General features: G+C 42.9%; 1 protein-coding gene across 1 annotated transcript in view; it reads left to right on the forward strand.

The window, feature by feature from the left end:
- Positions 1–16,707, forward strand: part of ches1 (checkpoint suppressor 1) — a 31,987-nt gene that overhangs the window by 945 nt on the left and 14,335 nt on the right. Inside the window, exons 2-3 of the mRNA XM_025057014.1 lie at positions 6–495; positions 11,008–11,159. Of these exons, the coding sequence (XP_024912782.1) occupies positions 6–495; positions 11,008–11,159 (642 nt within the window). The remainder of the gene's footprint in view (positions 1–5; positions 496–11,007; positions 11,160–16,707) is intronic.

Consider the following 16,707-nt stretch of genomic DNA (forward strand, 5'->3'; position numbering starts at 1 on the left):
CAGTTGCCCCCGGGCACGGCGGCGTCGGAGGCCGAGGCAGCTGACCTCTCCCTGTCCCTCTCCGCCTCCTTCTCCAAGGCTGAGGACGAGGAGCTCACCAGCCTCTCCTGGCTACACGAGAGCACAGACCTCCTCAACAGCTTCAGCCACTCAGGGCTGCGTAGCGTCTCCCCGCTCTTGGACTCCGACGGTCAGCACCCCCGCTCGCCTTCTTCCTCGTCTCCTTTGCCAGACGACCCCCTGCTAGGTGATGCACATTCAGCGTACGACTTGGCAGCGGGGGCAAACAGAAAACCGCCGTACTCTTTCAGCTGCCTTATCTTCATGGCTATCGAGGACGCACCAAACAAACGGCTGCCGGTGAAGGACATCTATGGCTGGATCCTGGAGCACTTCCCGTATTTTGCAAACGCCCCCACAGGATGGAAGAACTCAGTACGCCACAATCTGTCTCTGAACAAGTGCTTCAAGAAGGTGGATAAAGACCGAAGTCAGGTAAGGACGGAGTATTTTCCCTTACCCTCGTCAAGTAAAACTGCATTTTTAACACCGTGCTAATTCAGAACATGGAACACACACTTAGGTTGATTCATGTGTATGGAACATGAAACACACACTTAGGTTGATTCATGTGTAATTTAGTCCTGGTTATTACATTTTAATATTAGCATGAACTTCAGAGGTGCTGGTGTTAAAACAACAAAATTCAACCTGGTGTATGTAAAATATTTTTTTTATATTTAGACTTGAAATTAAACTCAGTGATCCAAGGGTCTGACTTTTAAAATCAGAATTTGACTGCTGCATTTCACCCATCCAAAAACAATAACAATATGAACTCTTTAAGACAGATATTTATTTTAAGACGACCATTTGCATGATAATGATGTCGCGGGCCACATTCGGCCCACGGGCCATGAGTTTGACATATGTTATTAAGAGGTTTTTGTTACTGTGACCTTTTAGAGACTGTAAAACTCTGATACATTGTTTCATTTTTTATTAGATAGGGAAAGTATTTTTTTACAAGCTGCAAATCACTCAGTTTCACTGAGAAATATTTGGCATCGTCATGTAGTGTCTTGTCAGTCTTGTCTTGACTTTTACCTTTCATTTTTATTATGGTTTTATTGATCAGCCGGTCAAATATATATATATACAGATTGTGAAGCTTTTTTTTTTTTCATTGAAAAAATGCTTTGACACAGATTGTGAAGCTTTTTTTTTCATTGAAAAAATGCTTTGAGAATAGAAATAAGGTCCTTCTCTCATTTCTAAGAGTGTGCATAATTTTTTGTTCTACTTCCAAGATATACCCGTGCTGCACACATTATCTATACAGCATTACCGGCGCCATTGTTTTTGTGTAACAAAGACCTTTAGGAAATGCAGTTGTCCTCTTCAAACCAACCCCGGCTCAGGAGTCTGTAACATTTTAAGATTCAACCCTACTTAAAGTCAGTCTTTTCTCTATTTTATTATTATTATTATTATTTCAAAAGCTCTCAGTGAAATCCCGCTGTCATCACCTTGTAAAAACTGCCCCAATTTTCTCTCTAAATCACTCACCTCTGGTGATGAATATTACACGTCTCGGCAGTTGTCGGCAGTTTGTGGCCCCATTCCAATTGATGTCGAGCGTATTCCATATTTTGTCTACAACTCCACCAGATTTGGCCTTATCAATTGTTGATGATCCCTGCTTTTCCTTTCATTCACCGTGTGTTCATATTACCCATTTCCCCCCAGTGGGCGCAGCGTTTTGCCTTTGATTTAAGTCTTGTTGCCGTCTTTTATACCAGCTTTCCCATCTAGATTTGACTCCATTAGAGTCCCGGGGTAAACCGGGAGCGAATCCCTCACTCAATTAGTGCTAAATTAATACTGCAGGATTTAATAACACAGATGCCAGCAGACTTTAGATTTCATCTTGCCTGAGGGTGTTGAGGGGTGGTTGGGTTAGGGGGGGGTAAACAACATGGACCGGTGCTGGCTCTGTGTGTTTAGTGTGCTGATAATGAGTGTATGAGAGGGAGAGAACGCTGTGCCTTTTTTTTTTGGTCTTGACTGGTGCTTGAATCTCTTCCCTTTTTTAGTGAGTCGTATGTGTGCGAGTTGTGTGCGTGTGTGCGTGTAAACCGTCCCTCACGCTATGCTGTCATCTGGCCCTTGACTACAACGGCACAGAGTTTCTCTTGTATACATATCTCCATAGCAACTAGGTTGCAGTTGACATAAAAGTATGCTGTTGCTGTAGCAACGGGAAAACTGATTTGGCTCTGCTGGCTAAGGTGTGTGTGTGTGTGTGTGTGTGTGTGTCTGTAGATTCGTTAGAAACTCTATTGACGCTGAACAAGTCTTACCCTGAACCTCTCACTAACTCAAGCCTAAAAGTACTTCTAACCTTTACGTGGTCCCAACAAACGTTAGACAAGTACACGGGACAAGTACTCGTGTGTATGTGTGTGTGTGTGGCAGCTTGTGTAGAGGACCCCTTGGCAAGGACGCCCTGTCTTGTCTTCTGTCACTGCACACCAGTTAAGACAGCACACTAATTAACCCTTCAAACCTATTCTCTCTCTCAATTCCTCTCTTTCCTGCACGCACACATTTCTCTTTTTTTTTCTCTCTTTTTTTTTACCCCACCAGACTGTAATGCACACACATACGAGTATGCATGAATGCTCAAAAAAAAAGGGGGCTCTCACACATGCACACAAACACACACACACACAGGAGCCGCGTCGCTGTAGAAATGAGGGCACATCTCTGCAGACTCCTTCTCTACCTGCCAAGTGCTAAGCTCCATCTGAAGCTGCAGTTACAGAATCTCTGTCATTTCAGTCCGACTCACCTTCAAAGCTCTGAGAATATCTGCATATGAATGTTTTTGTTTTTTTTGGGGGTTGTTTGTTTATTTGTTTTGTTGTTGGTTTTTTCTTTTCTGTGTTTCGTCTTCGTGTCGCGTTACTGTTGTGTGAATGCCATGCAGTTGAAAGCGAGGCGGGGAGCGGAGCGCGTTAGGAAGAGGTCAATGAGACAAAGAGACGAGAGGAAAAGGTGGGGAAAGTGGATAGATGCTGGTGGTTACTGTGAACACACCAAATCATATTTCCATCAATTTGCAGAGGTGGAGATTAATACGACTCTGGCCTATTTGTTCCACTGACTGTATTTCTGGGTCATATCCAGGCAGATGACAAGATGGGGATTAGTTTGCGTATGTATATATATATATGTGCGTGTGTGTGTGAGTGCGTGTGCACTTGTGCACGTCAGTCTTGGTGTGGAAGCGCAAACTTGTGAGAGAGAGAGAGTGCAAGTCGCACAGTTGCCATGGCATTGTTTACAAACAGGATTCTTGACTGCACTAAATGAGATGCTTTAATGACAAGTGCTGTAGCCCTGGATTAGTGCCATAAAATGCAGCAGGCACACACACACACACACACATACACACACACACGGGAGCAGGCGCGTGCGGGGCGTGATGTATATCTACCAGCCCCTCATGAAATCACCGCCTAGAGAACAGGCAGTTTTGTAATCTAAGACCTGCTATCAAGTCTCTCCATGTTGCACTCAAGTGTGTCACCTCTAACTTAACCTTTCCCCGTTTGGATGAGAGGCAGCGTTTTTTTTTTTTTTTTTATGTGTGGGCTCCTATTGTTAAAGGGAGGTAAGGTTCCGGGGGTGGGGTGAGGCGAGGTGACGTTGCTCATGCACTCCACTGTTTGTATATATATATAGACATATATGTATATATGTCTATATATATGTATATATGTATGTATATGTATGTATATATTTATATATGTACATATATACATATATGTATATATGTATTTATATGTGTATATATGTATGTATATATGTACATATGTATGTATATATTTATATATATATATATAAACCATTACCTTATTCAGCAGCTTGTCTCCGTTTTTTTTTTTTTTTTTTTTTTACTTTACCAAATACAATCCAAAAAAAGTCCAATTAGAAAGTACTGGCCTGAATATAAAATAAAAGAAATATATTTTAAAGTACACCGTTCTCTCCAAAGGGAGTTATCAATCCGGAGCTGAATGAAGCACAGCAGTGACATAGTGTAAACACCCAAATGTTCCAAATGTAAAACTCACAGCGTGTCGTAATATATTTTAAACCACTCCCAAAGATTGGATCTCAGCGGGTTATTTTTGGAATGCCAAAACAATGCACTGTAGCAGTGTGAAGGAATTCATCATACAAAAGTATTTGTTATACAAAAACGTAATAAATGGCAGTAAATTAGTCCGAAATGGTCAAATATCAAGGCAGGTAGGAGATAAAATATCTCATGGAGATTCCTCAGAAATGTATGAGGATGACCCTGTTGACAGCATATTTAGTTTTGTGCCTTTGAAACCTCAAATACGCTGCCTGTGTTTCACAAATACCAGCCGGAGTTGAATTTTTTTTTTTTTTTTCCCTTCGCCTTGATCTTTAGGAAAACAAAATTTGATCTGTGACTCAACTCTAAATCTCCAGTGGAAAAAAAAAATTGAAAAGTGAAAGAATAATGTCTGTATGAGGAAAAAAAAAAAGTGGGGCAAGCTTGGACTAAATTAAAGCCACATGGGAAAACAAGTCGATTCATAACACCTGTAGTAGAAGTTTCCACATTTCACTCCACTCTTGAAGACAAGCCTGTTGTTTAAGCAACTTGTAGCTCCTCACCCGACTGTCTCTCTGCATCTGCGTGACTCCTCTTCATTGTCACATGGCCTTCAGAAAGAATAGAAGTTGCATCTTCCGGATGAGACGAGATATTCATGCTTTTCTTTATATCTCTCTCCACTGGAACCTTTGGATCCTCTGCTGTAATTCTATTCCGTGTGTGTGTGTGTGTGTACTGAAGGTTTTGCCTCAGATTATTTGTCTTCTTCTAAACGGCGCTGAACACATACATTATCGATGATATTAATCCCGTGCTTGTCTGTATATATGCTCTCCGTAATGACGGAACATCTATCGAGGGTGGATTATTCGGGCTTAAATCCTGCCGGGGGTTAGTGCTTCGACTCCAGCTGTGAGGAACGTCGACTGACAAGTTTAGTTCAGATTAGTGGTATGGGTGCAGTGGTACACAACGGTGACATTGGGTGCATTATATCAGTTGTTATAATAATGCACCGGATTACACGGTTAAATCTGCAATCAGATGAAATGCTGTGGACGAGGAGCTGCATGTTGGAGTTCTCTTGGCAGATGGTAGAAATAAAAAAATAAAATCCTGATATTTTAGTACAGGCGCTGTATTCCCCAAACATCAGATAACAAAGGATGAATGTAACAGATGACCTAAGGCAGTCGTTTCTCGAACGTTGAAGCCCATTGCTGACACTGACGTGTGGTTTATTACATTTATTGTTGAACTCGTTTGGACTATTTTGCCTTTTTATTAAATTTCGTCGCTTCAGAGCAGAGTCTTGCGGCTAAAAGGCACCGAGAGTATCACGCTGTTACAGTATCCCCACTAATAACTAGCTAATGCAAATGACAAATTTCTACTGACTTACTGCGTCCGTGGAAATATTTCAGACCCACCGAGAGATTTAATAAAGTCCTCATGTGAAAGTAGTGGTAGAGCAGACTGTTGAAGATCAGAAAAACACTACTGTCTCCTGTCTGTCCACGGAGGATGGTAAAGGGACAACGTTTGACATCGTTAATTCAACCCAAATATTCAAATACGTACAACACATAGGGACAAAGAAGTATTATTTGTCATGTACATTTATAAATATACACACTGATAACAGAAAAACCCCGCAGCCGTCATGAGAATTGGGATTTGAACCAGCAACCTTGTCCAAAACAGACATATGTTTATTAATTTAAGCACCAGATTTATTACATGGCTATTGATTAATATAATTGTGTTGTGTCAGTACAGGGACACAGTCACAGACACTCACTTCCCATAATCCCCCACTCCTCAGACTAACCTCCAGAACATGCTAGGTGTTTATGTAGCGGCCTGGGACACTCAATGACTTCCAGGCAGCTCACCGATTCAAGCACTTTATAACGACTGTCTCCTGTCTGTCCACCGAGGTTGGTAAAGGGACAAGGTTTGACATTGTTAATTCAACCTGAATATTCAAATACGTGCAACACATAGGGACAAAGAAGTATTATTCGTCATGTACATTTATAAATATACACACTGATAACAGAAAAACCCCGCAGCCGTCATGAGAATTGGGATTTGAACCAGCAACCTTGTCCAAAACAGACATATGTTTATTAATTTAAGCACCAGATTTATTACATGGCTATTGATTAATATAATTGTGTTGTGTCAGTACAGGGACACAGTCACAGACACTCGCTTCCCATAATCCCCCACTCCTCAGACTAACCTCCAGAACATGCTAGGTGCTTATGTAGCAGCCTGGAACACTCAATGACTTCCAGGCAGAAGCTCCCAGCTCACCGATTCAAGCACTTTATAAGCAGCTACTTCCAAAGTGAGGGTCGGGACCCCTTTGTGTGTACAGTTATTGCATTTTTTTTAATGGTGTCAACATCACTATTTATAACAAATTATTTAAAATAAAGTTCAGTGGAGATCAGGGATGGAGATATGACAGTAGTCCTACTATCTACAAAAGGGGGCGCTGCAGAAAATGTTCGGGAACCACTGATGGTCTCGTCTATCTTTAGCATGTAGACCACGATGTCCTTGTTCGTCCGAAACAGACCAGACTCGAATGCCTCTCAGTCCATCTCAGATGAGCTGGAGCCCAGAGGACGTGACTCATTTTTGCACAAATTAATGAACCTTTTTTGCATCATATAGTCACGAGAGTCGATGATTTCCTGAAGTAGCTCACGAGTCTGTGTGGCTACATCCCGTTCCCATAAATACATTTCTCATACAATGTGCTGGTAATTGTCTCTGAATATGTTAAACACACGGAGGAATGAGCTGTGACTCAAAGTTGATTTCTTGTACAAATAGTCACATAAAGGGTTTGATTGAAACACCAGACTGTTAACTGAAGGTTTTCGTTGCATTTGTACCAGCCAACTACAATGAAACAATTGAAACACATCCTAAATGTACGAGAAAAGCTGTAACATTTAAGTAAAAAAACGGTGTTCTTTTTTCCTGACCTTCGTTGCCTTTTAAGCATTTCTGTCTTCCTTGTTAGGACATCCTGGTGTCACATGTGATACTCGGGTATACGTTTTCAGTATTGATTGTCAGTGTACACCGTAGGAGCTGAGATAATACTGCGGTCAGGAATGCAGTAGCAGTAATGTAGCGGTACTAGCGAGGTCAGTGGCAGCAGGACTTTTTAATATCTCCTATTTCCAAGGGAGTCCAGCCCCCACAGCTTATATAACACAGGAAACAGATGTTGGCAACACACAATCATCACTCCCTCATCCTCTCGCTCTCCTTTTACCTCCCTTACTTTTTCTCTCCCCCTCCCTTGCTCCCTCCTTCTGTCTCTTTATATTTACCTCCGCCTTTGTCTTTTGTCCTCCTCATTCCTCCTCCGGTATCGTTACGTCTCGTCCAGCTTGTGCGCGTGTTACGGAGACATCAGGATCGGACTGCATCTGCATTAGATCTAACGCGTCGTTAACGAGTGCCTGAACTTTCTACGTACGTCACGGTGAAGTTGGAAGGTTCTAACTGCGTGGTGCTGCGGATTGTTTGTTGTGTAACACTTTTCGACAGCTGAAAACAAAGTGACAGGATTTTATTTCAGCCATGCCTCTTTAGGAAAACTCGAGACACAAAACGCTGCTCCAGAAATGAAATTGGAGCTCGCAGTTTTGGACACCTGTCCAAACTGCTAAGCTGCTCGAAATTCCAGCCTCGCTGAAGTTTTAAAAGTGTGAATTAAACTTCAAAACCCTCAGAAAACATAAAACCGTGGATCCCCGGCTTCACATGCTTTTTATGGCAATCGATTTTAAGACAGGCTGCCTTGTTCGCAACTTTTTGAATTTGTCAGAAAATGAAAAGTCCATTTCACCTCCTCTTTCTCCCGAGCGCAGATGATGCCTGTTGCCAAGGCGACTGCCATAACCCAGGTGACGGACCCTTCCTGTGAGCCGTGCCCTGTGATTGGTTTGCTGACAATGTTTGTGTGAGTGTGTGTGTGAGAGAGATTGGCGAGGTTGGGGTATCCAGAGATTGAGGCCTTTAATGGCTGGTTTGTTGTCATAGGCAGGAGCCCCGGCAGACTGCGATTCTGTGCTGAGCATTGATTTAATCGGCTGCCAAGGAGGCAGACAGTTGGTGCACGTGCACGTGCACGCGCGCGCACATACACACATTGAGAGGCGGGCGCCGGCTGAAGGTGCAAGGGGAAATTTGGCCCAGTGGGGGTCACCTCTGTGGGAGCGATTGTATGTGTGTGTAATATCATGCTCTCCAGGAGAGGCGTTGCTGGCAGTAATAGAAGCTCTCCCAGGAGCGGACCATGCTGGGTAATATCACACTCCCTAGGGAACTTTGAATACACACATGCACATACACACGCGCACGCACACACACACACGCACGGCCAAACCAATGCATACGGCCTGTATTCAAAAGAAACGACATACTAATGCGGCGACGCTGACAGGTGCGACACAAATCACTACGGCACGCGCGTACTTTAGGTTTCATGCATTCTCGCAAGGTCACGTGATGCGCCGAGGGTTGAGGGGCAGGTTAAGACCCTATTACACTCAGGGTCGTACTCCAGATGCTGTAGAGTTTTTTTTTTCTTTTAATCATTCATTAGAAATCATTGGAGTTATTATTACGATTTGAATCCTCAATTATCTCTCAAACAGGAAAACTCAGCTCTCAGGATGGAATAAATGCGTTTGTTAATTCACTTTGATATTTTAAAGCTGGAGGCTGTGTGAGTACAGTGCAGCAGATAAGAGGATCTGCTTTTAAATGCTTATAAAATACCCTGTCTTTGCAATGGAAATGACAGTTGCGAATTTATTAAATTTTCATGTGATGTAATTAGAGAACATTTTGGCGGGAATGCATCTTTCATGTGCGGCTCTTTTGCTGTAAACCAGTGCAGTGCTTGAAACAACAGAGTCTCTGGAGCCTATTTAAGGATACACTTTTATTTTTTCTAGCTTTTTTTTTCATTTGAAAAATAAATGTTTTTCTTTGGAAATGAGGGGATGTATGAAAAATGACTAATTAGTTTTCATTTATTCATCTCTTTTCATCGTCAGACACTAAATTTCTCTCGTAACGAGACATATGAATATATGTATGTACATATGTTCCTTATGTTCTGTGATCATCTGACGTTCCGTCATAGATGATCTCAAGTTCAGAGACTACCATTTTTTTATTTTTTTATTTTATTTGACTACATACTATAACCGTGAGAATTTTGAATGCAGCAGTGACTGTATTGAGATCCTAGAATTTCCTCAAGTATGTGCCCATGTGGCTTTGTCCATTACATGCCTGGTGGTACGGTCAGGTCTCGAATGTCAGGCAAATTCCCTTGCAGTTTCTGTCCTCTCCACTTTCACCAGGCTCCCTAAGTCTTTCACTATCATTGACTGAATATGGAGGGAGCCTTAGATTATGTGCTGCCATGTTTTTAGATGTACTGATATCGATATATACATACACTGAAGGAAATTGAAAGTAGGAATTGAATATTAGGATTGTGTTCAACTAAACAGGATCTGATTTCACACTAAGTAAATTGTGAGTAAAATAACACCATAAGGTCTTTGTTTCTCATTTCATTTTCATATACTCATCATAATCACTGCTATGTTCTGCATGTGCATTTATATGTTTATATGTAGTGCTTGAGCTACAAAAGAACAATACATATTTAGATTCTTTTTTTTTCTTTTTTTTTACGTTACCATACTGTTTGTCTCTTGAAGATCTGTTATTTGTCTGTGATAAAGTCTCTCTTGCAGATCTGTTATTTGTCTGTGATAAAGTCTTTGCAGTATTTGTACAGCTGACAACAGAAGTGTGCAGTCATGACATTTCACCGCCCCGGTAGCCTGAACCAGAAACGTATCACAGGGTAACAGAGTGAGCAGGAACGAGGCAGGGGTACTGCAACTTTAATTTTACATTCGCTTCCATTTCAGCATCTGCTTGTCAGGCTCAGTCTCGGCGGCACTCCGCATTTCAACAAATCCGTACGACACGGTAGCTGGAAGCCCCAGAAAAGGTCTGTGGGAGATAGATGTACGGAGTATGGGGAGTATTTCCACGGCGGCCCATCTGAGATTTCTCTCCTTATTGTGATCTACACACTGGTTTTCACTCACATTTGGCAGCTTCATTAGGTGAAGTGGAAACGGCTTTGATCTAAAAATATACACCACCAGCGCCTCTGGAGTGAAAAAAGTTAAAGAGTTTCCACTGTCTCTTAATCCAAAAAAGATGATTTCACTCCCTCGGGGAAAAGCAGAGGATTGAAAAATACTGAGGGAAGTGTCAATGTGGATTGAGGAAGGATTCCTTTTCTTTCTTTAAGTGCTATCTTTATATATATATATATATATATATATATATAAAACTTAATAAAAAATCTGGGAGTTTCCGTATGGCTAATGTTTTTCCGAGGATTTGATGGGAGGCTTGTTTTGTTTGAAGGGTGAATGAGGCAAAGCATATCAGTGTTTGAGCCCGGAGATGCTCAGGATGTCATTTTTCTCAAGCTCTTTATCTCTGTGGGAATGCAGCAGGGCTGTGTGTGTGTGTGTGTGTGTGTGTGTACAGGTGGTTTAGTAAATAGGGATCGACGCTCACTCTGTACTTTGAGCTTGTGTTTGGTCTTTCAGACCTGTTGGCTCAGGTCAGTGTGCTGTGTTTGTGATGTGCTCTGAGGGGCCTGATAGCACTTCAAATAACACCTCTCTCATCTGTCTCTCCCTGTGCCTCCGTCCACTCCTCCCTCGCTTCCTTCCTCCCGCTCGCCTCTCTTTATTCCTCTCCTTCAGAGCATAGGCAAAGGCTCCCTGTGGTCCATAGATCCGGAGTATAGGCACAACCTGATCCAGGCGTTGAAGAAGACGCCGTACCACCCCTTCTCGCCCAGCCTGGCCACACCTTCCAATTCTCCACCGACTCTGCCTCAGACATTTCATCACAGGTAAGAAGGATTACGTTGATTCTTGGGGTTTACTGACACGATTGCCTCTTTTTAATGCGTATAATTCTGTCGGATAATTGCGCCTGATCAAAGCAGACACCGTATGCGGTTAGACATGGTGGATCAGTGTACCTAAAGAACACTTTACGTACATTACACAACTGCTGCTACATGTTGTTTGGCTCCAAGCTGACCTTCTTCCCGAGGTAAATTATTCTGCAAATATAGCATAGAGTCAAATACAGTTTTTTACTTTTTTAACTCACCTGCATTTTTTTATGAGCGCCACCCGCAGGGGAGGAAAGGGAGCTCTTCAAATTATATCGTGATATATCATGAAGATTAGGGATACACCCTTTATCTGGCCATTAGGCAACAGGAAAATAATACTTGCGTTAATCTTTCCTTAATACTGGGGTCCATTGATTAAACCTGCATTGGCTTAATCTTATCAATTAAACAAATGTAATTAAGCAATTACAGCGGGCATGAATTAACCACTGCTCCCTGGACCGGCCTGTTTTTTTTTTTGTTTTGTTTTGTTTTTACATTCCTTATTCAAATTTATAGACTTTCCTAAACCTAATAAACTGTACTTCTGTTAACCAGCCACTAGGGTTTTCTCTGAGGGGTTTGGCCTCAGAAAAAGCAATTGTGACCAAGGCTTCATCTAATATCTACATATTATTTTTGCATGTTATTACGCAATACAATATTTTATTCACGATAAAATCAATATTGCTAAAGTCCCATCTCAAGACACGACATTCCATAGTCCTATTTTTTTTTTTTTTTACTGCTTATGACTGTATGTCATATTTTATATGATTTTACTAGCGAAGCAACCAGAGGTGCACATTGTATCACCTCATAGGTTAGGTCTTATATTACCTGGGATAGTTGTAGTCAGGTCTCGGTATTCTTTGTGGCACCTGACAAAGTGACAGGAGCCACTGGCTGTAACATTCCCCTGCTGCTGACAGTCACTTTATCTTCAACTCCCATCTGTGTCACTGACAACTTTGCTCAGGCTCATTTTTCCGTTTGTGATATCAACTGAATATGATTTTTTTTTTTTATTATTCGTTCGGTAGGTTTCTACGGCATGTCCACAACACTAGACGTATGCGTGCATGCTATCTGTTTCTTGAAACGAAACCACAAAAAAACTACAACGAGTGGCTAGCATCACAAATGAGTAACAAACACGATAGCACAGGTGTGGGCAAACTTTTTGACTCGCGGGCCACGAGTGTAAAATTGACCAGTGGGGGGCCGGCTCAGGAGCAGATAGATGGAGTGTAGTCATGCATAAAGGCTAAAATGCTACAATGTTTATATCATTTTCTACGCCCTCTATTTGTGAGACATGTATATTGCAGGGAAAAGGCTGAAGTATAATGATAATATAAATGTTAATATTTAATATTTTATTTAATTTGGAAACATTTGGTGGGCCGAATTAAAAAGATAAATGGGCCACATATTTATTTAATTTGGAAACATTTGGCAGGCCGAATTAAAAAGATAAATGGGCCACATGCGGCCCCCGGGCCTTAGTTTGCCCATCCCTGTAGTAGCGTATACAGTGTACTCTCTGGGTCACATAAAAATGATTAAGGAAATGATTTGATATGATGATCTTATATACTATATCCTCCTAAGTCACGTGACAAATTAGTGACAAATTTTACTTTATTATAAATTCTTATAAAAACAAACTGCTTATAAGATAAAATATGTTGAATCATCTCATCTCAAGATTAGCCAATAGGCCAATTACAAGAACCTGTCGTGGTTTGAACCTTTGCCCCGATGTTGGTCTGAAAAGTCGAGCTCCTTGTGTCTCGACACTGATTTAAATTAACCCAGACATTTATCTAGTAATAAATACAATCAGGCGCCTGATTGGTAATCAAGCACTGGCTGTCATGGTAAGACTATTTATTTCTATCACCACTTGCACCAGGAACTCATCAGGTAGTTTTACGACTTCAAGGTTTGTAGAAACCACATTGAAGAATTATTAAATTATTATATACATGAAGTTATTGTAAAAAAAAAAAAAGAAGATATTTGTTCACAGCACCTGTGAAGTACTCCTCCTTTTCTTTACCACCCTCCGCCCTCATCCCTCAGGCGTTATAAAGGTGACCCTCCTCATGCTTTTTAAAGTCTTTTTTTTTTCCACCCTGTGCAACAACACTCCTGTCTCTTCTCCTATCTCCTTCCCCCTCAGGCCTCTCACATGTAAAACCCTTGGTTCCCTTTTTTCTCCCTCTCCCTTCACATGTTCGCTACCTAACCTCCTCCCCAGCTCCACTACTCCTCCCCCCTGTTTTGCCTTTTCTCCAGCTCCCCTGTTCNNCTCCTGCCTTCTCCTTTAACATCTCACACACACACACACACACCCTCCCGCTCGTCCTCCGGCATACATTACAACTGGTGGTGCGCTGGCAACTCCGTCTTCTTTATTTACCCCTGCTGTGATTTATCCCCCGCTCGCTTTCCAGTCTTTTCACTTCCCCTCCACCACTTTATCATTCAATTAGATACTCTTTTGTCTGCATTCACCTCTTTCTGACGTGCAAAAATCGCAGGTGCGTGCGCACGCCCGACGTGGACGCATCCGTCTGTGTTGTTTCCCACACACCCCTCTCCTCTCCTGACCTCTCCTCTACCCCTCGAGCCTGTAACTTCCTGGTCTCCGATTCTTTCGCACATCCCTGTGGATATGTCAGTGAGAGGTACCATTAGTCGTCTGTTTTCTTTCTCTTTTGCTCTCTCTCTCTCTCTCTGTCTTGCATTCTCTCCCGCTCTCTCACTCCTGTGCTCTCCACCTCTGTGAACACCCCAAGACCATCGCCTCCTCTCCACCCCGCTCCCCAGTTGATCCAGGCATGCTGGCTTGCAGAGCCAGCGGACTGTGTAAGACAGAATAATTGGTTCACCATAAAATGTAAAAGTGTCATTTTGAACAATGAGGTATGGGGAAGTGGAACAAATTGGGGGGCCGTGAAGGGAGGGGAGGCGGGGGGGGGTCTGGTGAGGAGCACATGGAGGGAGTGAAGGGAGAAGAGGAAGAGACGGCAGGTTGCTCATTTGCATTGTGGCGTGCAGTATTGAATGTGATAGTGAGTGAGGAGATTTTTTTTTCTTTTTTTTTCGGTAAGAGCGAAGATGTGGTCCATGTGGAGCGCAGGTATTCATGCATCTTCACTTCGTGCTTCATGTGTGTATTTGACATTTCCAGCAGGCGTCGGGTTTTAGTTTGGATGCTGTTGGATGATGTAACAGCAACATCATCGTGCAAATTCTCCAAAAGTACAACTGTTGAAACAGTTTTTGGTCTGTATCCATTTCGAAACGAATACAATCCAAAACAGCAGCTGTGAAGGAGGTAGAAAACGAACCAGTGTGCGCTGACGCTGCATGCGCGATGTGTTGCTAATGGGCTACGGCATAAAAACCACTTGTGTGATGCCCCGCACCTCTTCTTGGTAACGTTTTGCTACTGCTCTATTACACAGTAATGATGGATCCCCCCCCTCCCCTCCCAGAGATGCCAAAGAAATCCAGTTAGTAAGTCGCAGTAAGCAAACCATGTTAAAGTGTATCCACGAGATCTGTGATTTTCAATTTGATCCAACAGCGCCGTAATAAAATATTGTTTGTGTTGGAGAGATGTGCCACGTTACCCTGTGGTGGTGGGATGTACTTTCTAACTTTGAAGACACTTTGTGAATTGTGAATTTAGGAGGTTAAGGGGAATTATTACTCACAACTAAAGCGCTGTGTCATAATTTAGCCCAGCAGGGGGCACAGAGGCTCAGAACTATCAGTTTACAAAGGCGATGTCCTCAGCTTGCTCAACTCACCACCGTGTGGATAGGGACAGGATTTATTGTCCAATTGTCTTGGTTATGAAGTTACTCCCTAAACAGCACAGAACTCCCAAACTTTATCAAGTTTTCTCCTCACTGCCATAATTTACAGCCACAATTCTGCTGCCACATCACTACATGTAGTTCATATGCAGGTTCCAGTACACGAGCTTCCTGCTAAATGGTTCAAAAAAGTTTTAGGATGCTAAAAGTTTAGCTGTCCCAAAATGATATCTAAATATCAACTACAATAAAAAAAACTCCAATAAAAAAAATATAGATATATAAAATGTTCTTTCTTGGAAAATAAACTCATCACATAGGGAGATGGTTTTCCATAAAACATGAAGTGCCCCAGTGAGCCTTAATATTCAGTTGATAGCGTTAATGAATTAGTCTCGGAAATTGAAACAATTGAGCAAAAATGCAAATTATCGCACGGTGGAAAAAGGGGAAATAATAATTGGTCCCCCATAGATTTATCAGAGTACTCAGTGTGTCCAATCAATATGAGGCAATATCTGTTTCGAGAGCCCTCTCTTTCAAGAATATTACAGTACGGAGTGTAATGACTGCAAATGGATGTGCGCCGTGTCTAGTATCATAAGGTCAAGGACTGTCTCGAGCACAAGTCAGGAGGGGAAGAGGAGCACAGAGGATGAGGAGATGAGGAGTGAGGAAGTGGCAGGATGAAAGGATGGAGAGATGAGGAGTGAGGTGGCTTAAAGGGGGGGGGGGGGGGGGAAGGGGGGGGGGGGGGGGGGGGGGCCAGAACGCTTCTTTTGTCACCTGCCCCTCTTTGGTTTTCCATGGGCCACACTAACGTAGTTCAGGCTGGTGTCAGTCCGTGTGGACATCTTTAGTGTGTGTGTGTGTGTGGATGGATGTATGCAAACATGTCGTGTCTAACATATGTTTGGCTGTGCACGTGCAGGGGACGAGAGAGGGTGAGAGAGGAGCGAGTCCTGTTGGAGGTCAGCTCCACGGTGCATTCCTTCACAGCCCATCAGCATCTGGATGGAAGGGGGAGGCAGGAGGGGAGGAGGGGAGGGAGGTACGGTTGTCTCAGAGGGGCTCACCCTCTCACTCACTCTCATTTCATTCCACTCTTTCTTTATTTCCGACCCTCCCTTTATTTTCCCTTGGCGTAAAATATATATATATATATATATAAAAATGAGAGGAGGATGTTAAGGAGGAGGAGGGGGTGTCGGCCACAGGTTTACCCCCTCGACCGCTAAATTAAATGTATAGCGTTGCCTTGGCGACCGCAACGCCACCATGGCAACACATGTAGTATAGGGCAGGTGCTGTCGCACTGTAAAGCCATTTGTTAAGGGAGAGAGAGAGAGAGAGAGAGGAGAGGATGAGTAAAAAAAAAAAGGGAGAGAGCAGTATAGCGGTGGGGGGGTGATGAAATGGGTGGGGTGGTAGGGAAAACAGACAGGCTGTTAGAGCAGGAAAAATATGTTATCGCCGTGGCAACGCAATGTGGCAACTCTCCATGGCAACAGCAGGTGGCTGAGGGCTAAAATTTGCGTAGCGCTTTTGGTTTTGTATTGTGTTTTGTCCTGCGCGCGTGCGTGTGAGTGCGTGCGCGATTTGGTGTCCGTACTCCTCCCCCCCCCCCCCCCCCCCCCCCCCCCCCCCCCCCCCCGCCCCCC

The sequence above is a fragment of the Cynoglossus semilaevis genome, chromosome 7 (genome assembly GCF_000523025.1).
Source record: "Cynoglossus semilaevis isolate Cse_v1.0 chromosome 7, Cse_v1.0, whole genome shotgun sequence".
Lineage (NCBI taxonomy): Eukaryota > Metazoa > Chordata > Actinopteri > Pleuronectiformes > Cynoglossidae > Cynoglossus > Cynoglossus semilaevis.